The sequence below is a fragment of the Astyanax mexicanus genome, chromosome 8, assembly GCF_023375975.1.
Source record: "Astyanax mexicanus isolate ESR-SI-001 chromosome 8, AstMex3_surface, whole genome shotgun sequence".
In the NCBI taxonomy this organism is placed as follows: Eukaryota; Metazoa; Chordata; class Actinopteri; order Characiformes; family Acestrorhamphidae; genus Astyanax; species Astyanax mexicanus.
In genome coordinates this window covers 28,955,746-28,973,720 of record NC_064415.1, presented here as the reverse complement: position 1 = coordinate 28,973,720, position 17,975 = coordinate 28,955,746, and the positions used below count along the sequence as shown (strand labels likewise).

General features: G+C 38.2%; 2 protein-coding genes across 7 annotated transcripts in view; one reads left to right on the top strand and one right to left on the bottom strand.

Moving 5' to 3' along the window:
- The window catches only part of trmt44 (tRNA methyltransferase 44 homolog), a 28,854-nt gene extending 17,967 nt beyond the window's left edge, over positions 1-10,887 (top strand). Inside the window, exons 10-11 of the mRNA XM_007255050.4 lie at positions 8,879-8,995; positions 10,406-10,887. Of these exons, the coding sequence (XP_007255112.3) occupies positions 8,879-8,995; positions 10,406-10,638 (350 nt within the window). The 3' untranslated portion in view covers positions 10,639-10,887. The remainder of the gene's footprint in view (positions 1-8,878; positions 8,996-10,405) is intronic.
- rpl34 (ribosomal protein L34) overlaps positions 1-17,975 on the bottom strand; it is a 220,970-nt gene that overhangs the window by 24,104 nt on the left and 178,891 nt on the right. The gene's annotated exons all lie outside the window — the stretch shown is intronic.

Below are 17,975 nucleotides of genomic sequence, written 5' to 3'. Positions count from 1 at the left end.
GGAAACACAGCTTTTCTCTTAGTCGCGGTTCTTTGTCCATCAAACATAAAATCAGTATTCAGATTTGTTTTTCAAAGGTTTCAGCCTTTGATTAGCAAATCAAGCATGAGACATTTCACTGATTGTACTGCAATCAGGACCTGTCAGCTGAATCAGATTTCCATGCTTTAAACTTAACTAACACTTACCTTACATGGGCACCTCTAAGAAACTGCCCAAAGGTCAAAGGTCTAAGTATTCAGTCTACACAAGGCAGGGGAAGGAAATAAGAACACTTATGTAGAATAAGAGTGTTCAGCTTCCGTTTTTTTTACAATGTGGACTGTTCATAGGGAATATAAAAGAATAAAAGAAAAATAAAAGTTCAGGGGAACTGTGGTGGTGAAGACAAGTTAAGAATCATGCATTAAAGTTTAGCTGTTTAGTGTCAAGATGGTGTTGCACTGTTCCACTGTGTAGAACTGCTTGCACAAACATAGTAAAGTTGAAAACCTCACCTGTAAACTTATCACAACATGTATAAAGTATGCCATGGGACTGTAAAACAAGGGCTTTGTGAACTGATTAAGTCAAAATAGAAGTCTTCGGCCACAAGAAGCTAGGTTGCATAAAATAGGCATGCTGTGTGCATGCTGTGGAGATCGATTATGTTCGATATAGCAGGGTTGTTTTTGATGCAAAATAGCATTGGTAGTTTTGCACAGGTAGAGCTTCCAAGAAATGCATCAAATCCTTGTAATAAATGGTAAACCCCCTGTGAAAAAAGTTAAATCTGAAATGAGGATGACCTCTACAACAGGAAATGTAGATCCAAGCACACCTCAAATTCAGCCATTTACCAAATACCAAATTAACTATTTAAATTGGCACTTATAGCCCTCTGACATGAATATTACAGAAATATTATGAATAGACCTTAAACAAGCTGTGCAACAAGACAAGCTACTGGAATGTACGAAAAGTGGTTACATGCTGATTTCTGCCAAAGGGGTGTTGTGAATACCTGATTAAAGTGTGGAAAATAAGTATTTTATGCACTGCCAATTTTGCAAGTTTTCCCACCTACGAAGAATGGAGAGTTCTGTAATTTATGTCGTAGGTACACTTTAACTGTAAGAGAAAATCACATTGTATCTTTTTTCTTATTTTATTTGCATTTTATTGCATTAAATAAGTATTTGATCACCTACTGACCAGCACAAATTCTGGCTCTAACAGACCTGATGGTTTTTCTTTAGGAAACCCTTCTGCACTCAGTATACTGGTATAAATGCACCTGTTTGAACTTGTTACCTGTATAAAAGTCACCTGTCCACACATTCAGTCAATCACAACCTCTCCACAATGGCCAAAACCAAAGAGCTATCAAAGAACTCCAGGTTTTTTGTACTGATAGGATAGAGGACAATAGGCAAGCAACTTGGTGAAAAGTAACAACTCTTGGCGCAATTATAAAAAAAACATAAAAAAATAGAAGAAACACAAGATGGCTCTCATTCTTTCTCTGTCTGGGGCTTCTTGCGAGATCTGGCCACTTGGGGTAAGGATGAATCTGAGAAAGGTCAGAAATCAGCCAAGAACTACACAGAAGAACCTGGTGAATGACCTGAAAAGAGCTGGGACCACAGTCTCAAATAATTACTGTTAGTAACACACTACGCCATCATGGATTAAAATCCTGCAGGGCACGAAACATCTCCCTGCTTGCACCAGCACATGTCCAGGCCTATTTGAAGTTCGCCAATGGCCATCTGGATGAACCAGAGGAGGCATGGGAGAAGGTCATGTGGTCAGATGAGACCAAAACAGAGCTTTTTGGTATCAACCCCACTCATCCTGTTTGCAGAAAGAAGAAGAAAAAGTACAACCCCAAAAACACCATCCCAACTGTGTAGAATGGGGGTGGAAACATCATATGTTTTGGACGTTTTACTGCAAAGGGGACAAGATGACGGCATCATATTGAAGGGAAGTTGGATGGGGTCATGCATCACCAGATTTTGGTCAAGAACCTGCTTCCCTCAGTTAGAGCATTAAAGAGGGGTCGTGGCTGGGTCTTCCAGCATGACAATGACCCGAAGCATACAGCCATGGCATCTTAAGAAGCATTTCAAGGTCAGTCTCCAGACCTGACCCCAAAAGAAAATCTTTGGAGAAAGCTAAAACTCAATGTTGCTCAGTGACAACCCTGAAACCTTAAAGATCTGGAGAAGATCTGGATCTGTATGATGGAGTGGGTCAAAATCCCTGCTGCAGTGTGTGCGAACTTGATTGAGAACTTTAGGAAAACGTCTGACCTCTGTAATTGCAAAAAAACAAAAGTTTCTGTTCCGAGTGTTATGTTTTTCTTTTGTATCAAATACATATTTATGCAATGAAATGCTAATTAATTATTTAAAAATCGTACAGTGTGATTTTCTGGATTTCACATACTTGAAGTGTCCCTATGATAAAAATTACAAACCTCTCAATTCTTTGTAGGTGGGAAAACTTGGCAAAATCGGCAATGTATCAGATACTTGTTTCCCCACTGTATGCAAGATGCCTAAATCTTTGCCTTGCTGATAATTTTATTTTTAACACAGTTGCAAGAAAAAGTATGTGAACCCTTTGAGATTACTTGGATTTCTGCGTAAATTGGTCCTTAAATGTGTTCTGATCTTCATCTAAGTCAGAACACTAGACAAATAGTCTGCTTAAACTAATACCACACAAAATTATATGTTTGCATGATTTTATTGAACACAACATGTTAACATTCACAGTGAGGGGGGAAAAATATGTGAACCTTAGGATTTAATAACTGGTTGACCCTTCTTTGGCAGCAGAAAAACCCCAACCAAACATTTCGTGAGCAGTTCCTAAGCAGACTGTGTTTGTCTATTGTTGTGACTTAGATGAAGATCAGAACACATTTAATGACCAATTTATGCAGAAATCAAGTAATCCCAAAGGGTTCACATCCTTTTCTTGCAATTGTATGTTAAGAAGGACAGAGTAACAGTGCAATGAGATTTGCTGTGTTTTTCTATGCTTGATTATCTGCGGAGGCTTTGTAACATTTGATATCCTGTGACTGACTAGCGCTTAATTCCCGTCCAGACTACATAATACACCATACTATACCTAACAGAACATTTACTAACTTGTATAATGTGATTCAGATGTAAGTCACTCTGGATAAGAAAGACAGCCAAAAAGGGCCTCAACTTTCTGCATGTGACATTTTACATTGTATATTATCCAGCACTATATATTACTAATAAAAGTAAACATTTGTCCGCCTGGTTTAGGTTATGTACATAAAGATAAGTACTGAATTCACAAATGATCAAAGCTGCAGACGTGCAGTTTATATCACTGGAAATACCACAGTCAGTGTAACCTGAGGCCACGGTAGAAGGTGCAAAACATCAAGCAGGCATGTGACTATAAACACAAACAGTGAGACTCCTTTCAGCTTTTTGCTCCTCTCAGCCATAAATCCCCATTTGTAGCTCCTGGTCTAAAGGGCAGCTCTAAATGGGCTATTGATATTGTATTAGCAGAGCAGATAAGCTGGTGTCTGGCGTCATGGATTCTAGGCCATTGTCTCCCCACTTAAATTATGCAGTGTATCCACCAATCCAACAGACTTGGTGCCTTTCCCCTTTCTTCCAGTTAGCTTTAATGTTATGGGAATATACAGTGTGCTAAAATGTTACTATAAGCACTTAGTGTAACATCAGCATCCCTTTCATCCCCATCATTTTTCTTTATATAGTGCCTTTCTCATGTGCAAGGACACTCTACAACCATTTAACAGGAACACATTAAACAGGAAACTATGCAAGACGAGATAATCAATAGTGTATGCATTTAAAAACAGGCAGGATACCAATGATGCAACAACAAATGAAGAGTACTCGCAATTAGAAAACGTTGACAAATTAAATTTGTATTACAGCATTTTAAACATTACCAGACTAGGGGTGAGTACAATATGGCCTTACAATAATATCACACTATAATTTGATCATTACGATATGAAAAATATTTGAGTAATTTCATGAATATACTAAAACAACAAAAAAAAGGTTACCGGTTTATTTTATGCAAGCTTAACATTTTTGGTTAAGAACATCGGACAGTAAACAGTAGGATTAGCCAGTAGACTTTATCTGAGGGAGGGATCTGTACCTACTTTCTGTGGCAAGTCAGAATATGCGGGAGAAGTAAACAAACGTTCAAATTATTAGTTTTGTGCTTCTGTCACAGCTAAGCAGGAATGAACTTGTTCATGATGTGTCATTTAACACAAGCTAACACTAAGATGGTAAATGCTCAGTGTAAACATGGGGTGTGGCCAGCAGCAGTTTATTTGCATAAAAGTGACAGAGCCCTTAAAAACTAATTCTTAGTCTCATTCTCAGCTGATGGTAAGCTGCATGACCGGGATTCGAACGAGCGATCTCCTGATCACAGTGGAAACAGTTTAGACCACTGGACCAGAATGAGCGGTGAAACAGATACCCTTCGGATTACTTTTGTTTGTGTATAAATAAGCGTTAATCTACAGTTACAGTAGATACAGGAATCAGCAACGTATATAGTTTTGCCCACATTGCTGCATGACCTTTCTTCTGTTACCTACTAAATTAATGACATTAACATGTAGTGCTATAAACCTATAAGGCCAGAATACAGGAATCGCCAGCATAATTAGATTTGCCCACACTGCTGAATTACATTCTTTTGTTACCTACTAAATTAAAGACATTAACCAGTAGTGCTTTAAACCTATAAGGCCTGAATCATACTTGACTGATTGTGGAAATCACAGGGGTCCGTGTGATTAAAATGACATGACTCATTCAGACACACCCTTGGGCGAAAGCTCTGTGCTTCTGTCAATCAACAAGCTCCAAGTCCCCAATGGTGCCTTAAGCACTGTGGTCCTTCCAGTGTGCACTTGGATGAAGTCAGCAACAAACGGATCTATAGTGAGTCTCATACTGCAGGCATTCAGGTGTATTTTGTGGAGCAAAACAATGAATGTCACTTTTTATTAGAAGTAGTATTTTAGGACACACATCTCTCGGAATGTTGTGGTCTCTGTCATTATGCTCACACTTTTATATGACTTTTTCATACTGTTTAAATTCATGTGGCCATTCAACTTTTAAAAACTATCAATGTAAGGAACTGTGTAAATCTGAGATTCAGAAGAAAGACTGATTTAGGCAACCAATTTAAAATATTTTTTTAAAAATATATACAAAAGTTGCTTTTGAGTGCTTGTATATATTCACCTGGGTCTCGACTGCCCCATAAACAACAAACTCCAAGCGCAAAATAAATCCATTCTTTCATTTTCTGTGAATCAACTGAAAGAGCATGGTGTCAGGAATCATTTGCTCCTAATAGCCATTTATATAACTCTCTTATTAAGAGGTCACAATAAGGAAGCCTAACTAGAATCACCCTGGCACCACCCCTTACCAGTCAACCCCCAACAGATCCCCGCCCACTAGATCAGTAATTTTGCTACACAGCAGGACCAGCCGGCAGACTTCTTCTGAGGGAGGGATCTGTACCTACTGTCTGTGGCAAGTCAGCAGATGAGGCAGATGCTTTAAAGCTTTAAAACTGTCGCAGTTAAGCCTGATTCGTGATTAAGCCTGATTAAGCCATGTTCATGATTTGTCATTTAGCACAAGCTAACACTAATGTGATAAACGCTCAGCGTGAACATGGGGTGTGGCCAGCAACAGTTTATTTGCATAAAAGTGACAAAGCCCTTAAACAGCTTATTCTGAAACTGGCAAAAATGGAGCTGGTGGGATCTCTTTATGTAAGAGTGATTGTGTGCATAGAACTTAACGTAAAAAGAGGTATATTTTTCCCCTTTTAAAAAACAAAAAAGAGTTATTTTTCCTAGTTTTGTGTTTTCTCCCTCTTCCAAATGTCAGAGAGTAGGATGTGGACCCAGTAGGGTTGTTGACCCCTCAGGCTTGGTCTAGGTGGACTTGGTTGTGTTGTTTGAAAGTGAGAGAGCAGGACAGTGAGGAGTTCCAGTACTTCTTTTTGATACTCAGTGAGTCACAGCGGGAGAACTTGTGGTTTCAGCCATCGACAATCGGGCTGGCCAACCGCTGTTAGGAAGTACGGGCTTTCTGCAGCACAACGGGTCCCTCAGCACATGAGTCAACTTCTGGTTACTATGGCAACAAGTCATCAGCCCAAAGATTTGAAACCCACGTTGTTTCTCAATGCGTACCGGAGCCATTAGGAAATCTGTGCTGCTGTTGCTAAGTTTGGGTATTAGGAGCTGATTGCTCGTCAGAAAGAAGGGCATTAGGCTGTGTTCGAGAGCTTTCTTTGGGTGAGGTATTTTTCAGAATGTAAACACTTGACTGTCAAGTGGTATATTTCGTTCTCTTGTTACATGTTCTTTTTTTTTACCCTGTGAAAATATATTCACACAATAACATGCATTAGCCCATGCCAAGTAACCTAAAAAATAAAATAAAAAAGCGTGCACATCTCAGTCTCAGTAAGTAATTTCTCCAACTTCTCATTTCGGGGCGTGACGAGGGCTTGTTGGCAATCAGCATGCATTAAATGGGGTGCTAGAAATGGCTGTGCTCATTCCAGTTTGTTCCCCTTCAGCCGTGGCATTAAGGGGTCTCGGGGGTGGCTGGGGGTTTGGGTAGCTCAGGCTGGCAGATGCAAAAGTGGCCGCTGGGAAATCTGGCAGGTTAATGCATTCTGGTAAACACAACAGAACAGCCTCCGAGTGGATTTGAGTAAAGTCCCTTTAGCAGGCCTTGACTGACACAGGGGCCGCCGTGCTAGATGGAGCTCATTTTCCTCTCGAGGCTCTGCGGAATGTGTTTGTGATGCGTGCCAGGCAGAGTTTGTAATTGGAGGTGAAGCATGCTGCTCTGTGGCTGTACTGACATGATGGAAAGAGCAGAAGAATTGTACTCTTAAAGAAGGAGCGAGGGGAATGTGTGTGAATAGTGTTGGAAATGTGTATTGGCAAGAACTAGCAGATCGGTGATACGATACCAATTACGATACTATTCAGAGGTTACTATTCAATATATCGCAATATATTGCAAAACTGAAAGCAAGGTAATATATCGAAATTGTTTAAACTGTTTTAATATACAGTGGGGTAAAAAGTATTTGTCCCCTTACAGATTTCTTGTGTTTTTGCATTTTTGTCATACTTTAAAGATTATCAACCAAACTTTAATATCAGACAAATATAATTTGTGTAAATATAAAAATCACTTTTTAAATGATGATGATTAATTTATTAAAAGAAAAAAACTATCCAAACCAATCTAGCTCTTTGTGAAAAAGTGTTTGTTCTCCCGTAAATTAACTTTGTTTAATCACACTTTTTGGAAAGCTGAGCTTAATTTCTCTACTAAACACAACCAGGCCTGATTACTGTCAAACCTGTAGAATCAAGAAATTAACAGGAAGCAGCTAAAAGATCTCAAACGCAACAAGAAAAAATCTGAAAAACAAATTACGGCCATGTGGAAAAGGTTACAAAGCTATTTCTAAGGCTTTGGGAGCACATGTAAGAGCTTTTATTTGAAAATGGAGAAAACATAGAATACTGGTGAACCTTCCCAGGAGTGGCCGGCCAACTAAAATTATTTCAAAAGGGCATGGACAACTCATCCAGGAGGTCACAAAAGAACCCAGAACAACATTTAAAGCACTTCAGGTCTCACTTGCCTCAGTTTAGGTCAGTGTTAATGATTTAATAATAAGAAAGAGACTGGTTGAAAATGGTCTCTATAGGAGAGTTCCAAGGCAAAAACACTGCTGACCAAAAAGAACACAACAGCCCATCTCGCATTTACCAACAAACATCTTGATGATGCCTAGGACTTTAAGTAAATATGTAAATATTCTTTGATCTGATGTGATAAAATTGGAACTTTCTGGAAGGGGTGTGTCCCTTTACATCTGATATAGAATTAACACACAATTTCAGAAAAAGAACATCATACTGAACATAAAACATGGTGGTGGTAGTGTGATGGTCTGCTTCAGGGCCTGGACAACTTGGTGTAATAAATGGAAACAGGAATTTTGCTGTTTACCAGACAATCCTGAAGAAGAATGTCCGGTCATCTTTTGTGACCACATTTGTGACCTCAAGCTCAGGCGTACTTGGGTTCTGCAGCAGGACAATGATCCAAAGCACACAAACAAGTACACCTCTGAATGGCTTTAAAAATAAATAAATAAATAAATAAAGTGGCCTTGCTGATTGAGATGCTGTGGCATACTCTTTAACAGGACATTTGTGCTTAAAAAACGTCCAATGTGACTGAATTAAGTGGTCCAAAATTCCTCCATAGAGATGTGAAAGACTCATTGGAAAAGCTTGATTGTAGTTATTGCCGCCAAGGCTGGCACAATCAAATTTTAAGGTTTAGGGGGCAAACGCTTTTCCACACAGTGCTTGATTGGTTTGGATAGTTTTTTTTCTTTGATAAATAAAATGATCATTTAAGTGATTTTTATATGTACTCAGACTACTTTTTCACACCACAATAAAGAACACACTTATGATGATATATAAAATCAGTGGGATCTAACTACAGAGCACAATCCTAATCTTTACAACACCAATATTTACGTACAAGTCATAATTAAAAATCAATACTGTGCTTTTGAGAATAACTATAGTATTGCAAAATATATCAATATTTTCTTACACTCCTTAGAAATGTATTTGTTCCTTTTTTGTTTGGGTTGTTTTTTTATATACATATAGTAATTTAGGAATTGCCTTTTCACTGAACTTTCTCTTCCTCTATACATCTCTCTCTCTCTCTCGCTCTCTTGCTCTCTTCCTCCTCAGGCTCTCTCTCTATCCGTGAGGTAGCCGAGCTCCTGGATCATTCCACCTTGCAGACACTGAAGAAGGAGTGTGGAGGTCTGCAGACTCTGCTTAAAAACAGCCACCAGGTGTTCAGAGGTGTGTGCCAGCATTCCCAAATGCACTTCGTTATCCAGCCATGATTGATGCTTGACAGACGTGCCCTTTGTTCTGTTTTTAAAACAGTGCATTAAGTCATGGTATGCTGGTATGCTGGCAGGGGTGAAGATGAGACCCAGTCTTTTATTACATTAGACACAATTTTGTGTGTGAGAGTTTTAGTTTTTGTTTGTTTTTGTTTTTTTTTAATAAAAAAAAAAATGGTTCCAGTATTACAGCATAAGGTCTTTAGTCATAATCAAGAAAAGATGCATCATTCTAATCAGATAATTACCACAAACACAAATATGGTTAAAAAGCCATGCCAATAAACATCTGCTCTCAAATATGACATTTGTGAGGCCTATTATAAATCTGCATTGCTGTGAAGTGTAGGCATGTCTGGGAGATGATAAAAATGGAATTCAGCTGCTCAGCTGTAGCGTAATGAAAATGCCAGAAAAATGAAATTTATTGCAAAACTGAATGCCTAACAAAAGGTTATACTTACAGAGGCTTATTCTCTCTCTTGAGAAATCTGTGTCTCTAAGGCAAGCCTGACTTATTTATAGACACTTGTATATTATTTTCCAGTGTTACTATTTTATATAGTTAAGTTTTTGATTAGGTTATAAGTAAGGTGGGCAATTGGCAATTTTTTTTTATTACAACCCCAATTCCAAATAAGTTGGAACACTTTTCGTTGAAGTTCAAAATGTGAAATTGATATATTATATAATTGATATATAGATGTATTACACATAGAGTGATCTATTTTAAGCTCTTATTTCTTTTATGTTAATGATTATGGCTTACAGCCAATAAAAACCCAAAAATCGTTGTCTCCGAAAATTAGAATATGATATAAGACCAACTGGTATGTTTGGCAGTGTGGCAGTGTGCCAAGTCTTGCCAGGAAATGCTGACGGAACTTAAAGTAACTTTTCAATAATATTCTATTTTTTTAGATGCACCTGACATGTAAATAAAATCAAAATGCAGTGATTTGCAAATCTCATACACCCTTATTAAAAAAAACATAAAACTGCTGCAGCTGTTTGTTTAATAGTACTACTTACTTTTCCCAGCCTTTTGTTTTTTTAGATATGTTAGTGCACTCAAGGTTTCAATGACATGTATTTAATGAAAGGGTAAAATGTCAAATTGCCCTTCAACATCTAAAGTTTGTTCTATATCCCATTGTGAATATGCAAATCACTGGATTCTAGCTCAGATTATTTACATTTTACACAGCATCCCAACTTGTTTGACCCGGGGTTTTGTATAACTATAAGCTATTATATCTCCATTTTTGTTTTGACAACAGAAAGATGGTTATTGTGACAGGGATAATCATGCACTCTTAGTTATAACAGACCACTGTATGTTTTTGTTCCCTTTTCTCTACAGTGGAGGGTGGAAGAGTGCACATTCGGGACTGGCGTACCAGTGCTGCAGGTCAGAGAACTCGTGTAAACTTAAAGAACAAATCGCAAATCTCAGGAGCGCTGAAAACTAGAGAGTGTTGGTTCCACACCCACCACCCCAACGGATGCCCACTGTCCACTGAAGACTGCCTCTTTGCTCACGGGGTGGATGACCTGCGGCCTTCCACACGTCCTCTAAAGAAGTTCAAGCACTGACTGTGATTAATGTGACTGTCTGTAAAAAGTTTTTTTTTTTTTTTTTTTTTTTTTTCTTGTGCAATTTGAAATCATGGGTTTTTAATTTCAGAGAATACTGAACTATTTTTGGCTCATTGCTATGTGTAAATAATCACTGGCCTTTTATTTATCTGCTCCTATTTGCAAAACAAATGGATTTTCTCTCAGCAAACATATTCCTGTTTCGTGACAACAGAACAATAAACACCCAAAACTGTGAAAGATCAAGTAATGAAATGCTTCCCCTGCGTTTTATAAGAAGATGCCCCCACTGGAACATGAAAAGGGCTCTTTCTGAGAGTGTGTGTGTGTGTGTGTGTGTGTGTGTGTGTGTGTATGTGTGTTTGTTTGGGAACATCGGTAAATGTTAAAGGCATAAATAATTTGTGTGCAGTGTGGGGGGCATGCCTGTTTGTAGTTTATTGTCCCTCTGCTCAAATGTCATTGGACAGGATGTTTGTGTGAACTCTATGGGGTCAGCTGGGGTCACTGCTTGGTGGTCTCATTGCAGGTGACGAGGATACCCACTGTATCTGTTTCATTTACTTCACTCAACAAAGGCTTCTGCTAATCTGCTGACAGTAGCACTCCAGGACCACTGGGAAACAGCAAGAGAACTGCTTGCTTATGCAGTTACGTATGCATTGTTTACATTAATTACACTGACATGCTGAATGTAATGGGACAGGAACTTGTATTGCGTCCAGTGATTTTTGCCGGTTGTTTCCCTCAGAGGATAAGAAACGCTGAGCGGACCTGGGGGATGTGTCTGTGTGTCCTTCTGCATTTAATGACGATGTGATTCCTGATTGTCTGTTAGCATGGACAGTCGCAATCATTACCACCCACTGGGCTGTCTACTTCTGGTGCTAATGTATTTTATAATATAATATGTACAAGGGTTGGACAATGAAACTGAAACACCTGTCATTTTAGTGTGGGAGGTTTCATGGATAAATTGGAGCAGCCTGGTGACCAATCTTCATTTATTGCACATTGCACCAGTAAGAGCAGAGTGTGAAGGTTCAATTAGCAGGGTAAGAGCAGCACAGTTTTACTCAAAATATTGCAATGCACACAACATTATGTGTGACATACCAGAGTTCAAAAGAGGACAAATTGTTGGTGCACGTCTTGCTGGCGCATCTCAAAGTCAAAGTCAAAGTCAAAGTGGTGACTGTGACCAAGACAGCAAGTCTTTGTAATGTATCAAGAGCCACGCTATCCAGGGTAATGTCAGCACACACCAAAAAGGACCAACCACATCTGACAGGATCAACTGTGGATGAAAGAGGAAGCTGTCTGAAAGGGATATTCGGATTGTATCCAAAAACACATAAAACCATGGCTGCCTAAATCATAGCAGAATTCAATGTGCACCTCAACTCTCCTGTTTCCACCAGAACTGTCCGTCGCCACAATAAATTATTGTGGTCTAAAACCAGGTGCTTCAGTTTTATTTTCAAACCCCTGTATATATATGATATTGTGGATTGAGAAATGTTGAATTGCATGTCTGCCCTTATTTGCCCTCATGCCGTTTAGAAACACTGGTAATTTAAATTTAAAAGAACAAAAATCTTAAAGGCGACACATTAAAGCTTTTTAAACAAGTTAGAATAGGTCTATGGGTTATACAAAACATGTTTATCAAGTTCTTTGCACAAAATCACTCGAATAATGAGATCTCACCAGCTCTATTCTTTCCCATTTCAGTCCCTTTCAAAATGAGACATTTAAGGGATCTGTCACTTTTATGTAAATAAGCTGTTGCTGGCCACACCATGTTTATGCTAAGTGTTAGTGTTTGCTCCAGCTAAATGGCAACACATAAACAAGCTAGTTCATGCTTAACTGCGACTTGCAAGAGAAAGTAGGTAAAGATCCCTTCATCAGACAAAGTCTTCTGGTTAATCCTGCTGTGTACTGCCTAAGATTCCCATTTAACAAAATCTTTTAAACAAAAAAAATGAATGTTTTTAGGGATAGTCAAGACCCAAGTACAAAAATTAGTTTTGCATAATATGTCACCTCTAAGGACTGCTGCGTTAACAGCCTGCTGCTTAAAGCTCCTAAACTTCCTTTTTGTTGGCATGGATGAAAAAGCAATACATCCGCTAGGGGCCAGTTCAGAATCAAAACATTACAACAACATGGCAACAGTGGAGGAAGTTATTATATAATGTATTTATTGCAAAAAAAGAGAATAGAGGCAGCAGTTTAAACTACCATGAACAGTGTAAAATGTTCAGCCGAAGTTTTTCTCATTGTGTTTTTAAGCCTGTTGTTGCACTTGGCTTGAATTGTTGGCTACACTTCCCATACAATTACCAGAGATAATGCACCATTAAGTCCATATCCTTTATCTTTTAGAGAATGTGCACAAATACTGGCAAAATGAACCTACAGTACAGACAGAACCTCCATCCATATCTGGATTAAACATTGAGCATAAATGAGCCATAAGATTGGTAATTAGCGGTTTAGTATTGTTTTCATCTGACTGCAAATCCTTCTTCAGGGTTGTTCTTGCAGTATGACCTACTTATGCACTTATTATGCACAGGGTATGAAGTCTATGTTAATTAGTATTTAATTAGTCAGCACTGCTAGGCTGTGTTCATTTTCTGGAATTCCAGTTGGATTATTTTTTTGAGATCACATTGGCCCTGCTGTTAAACTGTCTCCTAATCTATAGTAGACCTTTATGGATTTAATGGATCATTTAATGACATATTGATGGATAAGTGAAAAAAGCAGCTTGCTGTTTTAAAAGGACTCTGGATTGTGAGTTTGAGGAACATCCTGTGGAAACCTGAGGATGAGACATGCAGCCCTGTGGCGTAAGGTGGTTTGGAACAACATTATACATTCCTTTGATGCTGTATGAGCATTTAATATGGGTACAGTGTGTGACCAGACTGTGTCTTAATGAGGTGAACGTACTGGGTCACGTTTCATTAATGGGACTAGATTTCAATGAGAAGCTCATCTGACTAATTGAGGTGTCCAGGTCTTCCTCAAATAGAGTGATGTATGCGTGCTCAGTGTGGGCATGAAGTAGATGTAATTGGTTTCATTACACAAATAATTTTACCCTTTTGTTCCTTCATTACACAATAAGTAATTTATTTCCATTTCTTTTACTGGTGCAACTTAGTGCTGGGCGATATGGGAAAAATCATATATCACGACATTTTTTTTATATCATGATAATGATATACATCATGATATTTTTAGTATTAGTTTTTAGTTATTCTTTGAAAAATATGACAAAATAATATCATTGCTTACTTCTTTCCAACTTTATTTCAAAGTGACATTAAACCAAACTTTCACAAATGAGAATTACTACCTTTTAGTGCAGCAATATATATGTATCAAATGAAAACAGATGAGGTAGATGCAGTAGCAATTTTTTTTTTCAAAATAACAGTGCAACTCCATTGTTCAGCTCTCATGAGTTTAATAACGTAAAGCAGCGTCATGTCGCAAAACCACATTATGAAGCATTTCACTTATATAAACAGAGTTTATGCAAAGTGACCACGCCAATACATTTAATCGTAGCCTATTTTATATATTTGCATGAATAATTGATGAAATTACTGTAGAAACGATAGGGACGATAGAAGGTAAGTAGCACAATAGACACTTTTCTATTGTCCCCACGATATTTATTGTCATATTGCACAGCGCTAGTGCAACTTACAGCACAACCATAAAGTGGGGCATATGTTTCAATATTTTCTCATTAGTTTTTCTCTTTTAAATTATCATTAACAAAAATAGTCATATAGTCATAGTACTTTCTACTTATATTATATTACATTATTGAGTTACACTATTTGGATGGTCCATTATTGATGCCACATTGGTGCTCAACTAACATTCAACTGTACTAATTCATTCTGAATGTCTATTAAATGTGACTGAATTATTAAGGTGAAAGTAAATGATTCTCCATTAAATGTATTGTAACTATATACTCAAACATTTTATGGCTAGGTTTAGGTTTAGATGTATGGTTTGGTTAGGGTTATGTTCTATGGAGAATTATTCATATTTACATTAGGGTCCAGTTCCATTTACCAAACATGCATTTGAATGTTACATGAATGTTATTTGAGAATTTATGAGGCATCTGTAATGGACAATTGAAATAAAATGATACATATTATTCTGAGAAGAAGTGAAAGCCCTTTTCAAGCTCAATAGCTGTGACATGATGAATATGCATTGTGATTTTTAACACTTTAACACTTTTCTGATAGTAGTAGATTTACATCAGGAGAAGGGCTTATGTAATTATTACCACAGCTTATCAGTGATTTGAGTCTTATCCAAATGCATGGATCAGTCAAATCCCCCTGATGCTTTAAACATGATAAACTTCAGAAACTGTGTTTACCTAGCTCAAACTTTGCCTTAACTCAAGTACAGGAGGTTTTACATATGCTGTGGTTGATTGTACTGTTGGTCTACCTGAAAACACACAGAAATATGCCCTTATATGTGTCAGTCATTTTTACAGACTGCATACTTCTGCACTTCCTCAAAAAGATTCCAATTTTCCAAAACCAACTCTGGTATTAATGTTCCAAGCAGCTTCAAGTAAGTCACTGTTTAACATAGCCTATATTCTATATGTGTTACGACCATGTAGCTGCAATTTTTTTAACAAAATGCATTATTGTTATTATAATTGAGTTAAAAGATTGGTCATCATCCTCTAATGCATATCCTCTACTATTAAAATAACTGGTCACAATATGCTACTGCCTGGATATTTTTCATTAGTTGACTATTATCATGTTTTGAGAGGTGAGAGCATTGTGTAAATCAAGTAACCACTCCCATTGCAGTCATATATGCTAGGAATTTTTATAGGTTGCAAATTGTTCATACATTTTTCTTTGGGGTCTAAAGTAAAATAACTCTACCTCCCCATGTAAAACTAATCCTGTCCACATACAGTAGGTTATAAGTCAGCTTTCTGAGAGAAGCAAAACAAGAATGCTATGTGAACCAGGCCTCATGACAATAACGTTTATCTATGCTAGGCTAAAAGTAAAGGTTTGTCTCTTCTCTCTAACATCTACACACAAAACAATCCATCAATAAATAAATAAAACAATGGAAAGTAAAAAGAGGAAACCTGAACAAGTGAGTGTTCAAAAGTGTTGAAAACAATAAACATATTTTATGCTATGCTACAAGGATCCTGTGAGTTTTTGTTATACCATAAACCAGCCAATCGGGGCACAGCTTTTTATTTGTCACAAGACTGACTGAAGGGAAATCAGTGTTCAATTCTAAAGCAAAATAACTGGGTTGTAATCTACATTTTCCATAATTAAAGTCAAATTTATTCAGATAATATTTAAATATAAAAATCTAAATAACTTTTTTTATATTTATTTCTAATTTTGTCCCATTTTCTCCCCAACATTGAAGGCCAAGTACCCAATTCCTGTTCGTCTGATGTCCTCCTATTACTATTAAGAGCACTACAGAGCATGGCCAATTGTACTCTCTCAGACTCTGGCTGCTGATGGCAAGCAGCATGACCTGCTAAACAGACCAGTGATTCTAAGATAATAGTGAGCCCCTTTCTTTGGCTCCTTTAATGCAGCTGCAAAACCGTTCCCTGTGCCACAATAACAACAGCATAGGTGACCTCAGCTGGGAAAGAGTGTGTGACCTGAGCTGAATGACTTGATGTGTTTAGCCACCTGCTCTGATAAAGTCCAGACACGGTTCCCCCTGCCCGAACAGTGACAGGAGGAGAAATGAGCGGCCATGGATGAATCTGGACCAGCGGGAGGCGGTGCGGAGGAGACAAATGATCCTGGTCCTGCCTACGACGGAAACTGTACACTGTCCTGAGGTCTGTGTTGCATCAGTGCATGGAGCAACAGTGAGAAACACTTCATCCTAGTGTTTATCAGAAGGCATCCCACGTGTTTACAGTGCAGTGTGTGTGTCTGTGTGTGTGTGTGTGTGAGTGTGTGACAGGCTGGGGTGATGCTATGTCATCCAAGGATGCAGTTCTGGATTTGTTGATGCAGTTTAACAGCAGCAGTGTGATTTATAGTGTGAATAGGGTCCTGAAACATGGGGGAGTGTAAGTTATAATGCAGTGGAGACACTGAGATCATGATTGGCTCAGTGATGGTTGGGGGTGTGTGTTTGAAAGGGTGTATGTTTATGAGGTGACGAAATGAACTTGGTCACTATGAGGTCATTGGCAATGCTACCCTGGACGTTTCCCTGCCCTGACCATCCCTAACTGCTAACTGTTTACGGCTGTTGGAGAAGGTTGGGATATTTGAAAGTTTTGCTAAAAATGGAGGTCACTTTCTGTCTCTCTCTCTCTCTCTCTCTCTCTCTCTCTGCATTCGCACGTTGTCTTTGTCAGAATTGTCTCTCTGTTTTCCCAAATTATTTTTTTACATACTCTCTTTCTTCTCTCCTTCCTTTCTCTCTCCTTTCTCTAATTATTTCTCTTCTCTCAACTTTTTTTTCACATTATATGTCTGCATTCGCACATTGTATTTCTGCTACCTCACAGTCTTGCTTTCTCACATTCTCTCTTTGCTTTCTCACATTCCTTTTCACCTTCCCTTTTTTCACTTTCTCTTTTTGCCTTTTACATTCCATCTTTCTTAGTCTCTTTCTCACATTATCTCTCTTCATTTTCTGCTTTCTCACATTATCTCTTCTCTCTTTCTGCTTTTTTATGCTCTCTGCTTTCTCATGTTCTTTTCTGTTTTTACATTCTCCCTCTCTCTCTCCCTTCTTTCCCTCTGCTTTCTTACATTCTCTCTGTCTTCACAATCTCTGCTCTCTCTCTCTCTCTCTCCCTTTTTTCCCTCTCCTCTCTTACATTCTCTCTGTCACAATCTCTGCTTTTTCACATTTTCTCTCTCTCTCTCTCTCTACCAGATTCTGTCACTTTTTAACATTATCTATACTTTCTCGCATCATCACTGTGTTTCTCTTCTCTCTCTCTCTGTTCTATGTGTCACAGCAGACGTTTTCTGTCAACATTCCTCTGTTCTTTTTTCTTTCGTCATCAACATTTCTTCTCTCTCTACATAAAGTAAAGAAGGCGAGAACACCCTGTATGATCTGCACTCTGAGAAATAAAAACACAGGGTCACAGACGCTCTTTGGATCGATGCTACTGAAGAACCAAACATCAGTCTTTCAGAATCTGTGTTTCACCCCCAAACCATAATAACTGTACCTGTGGAACTGAACGATACCTCCACAGCTCCGTTCTCCCAGCATGCTTTGCTTTGACAGTGATG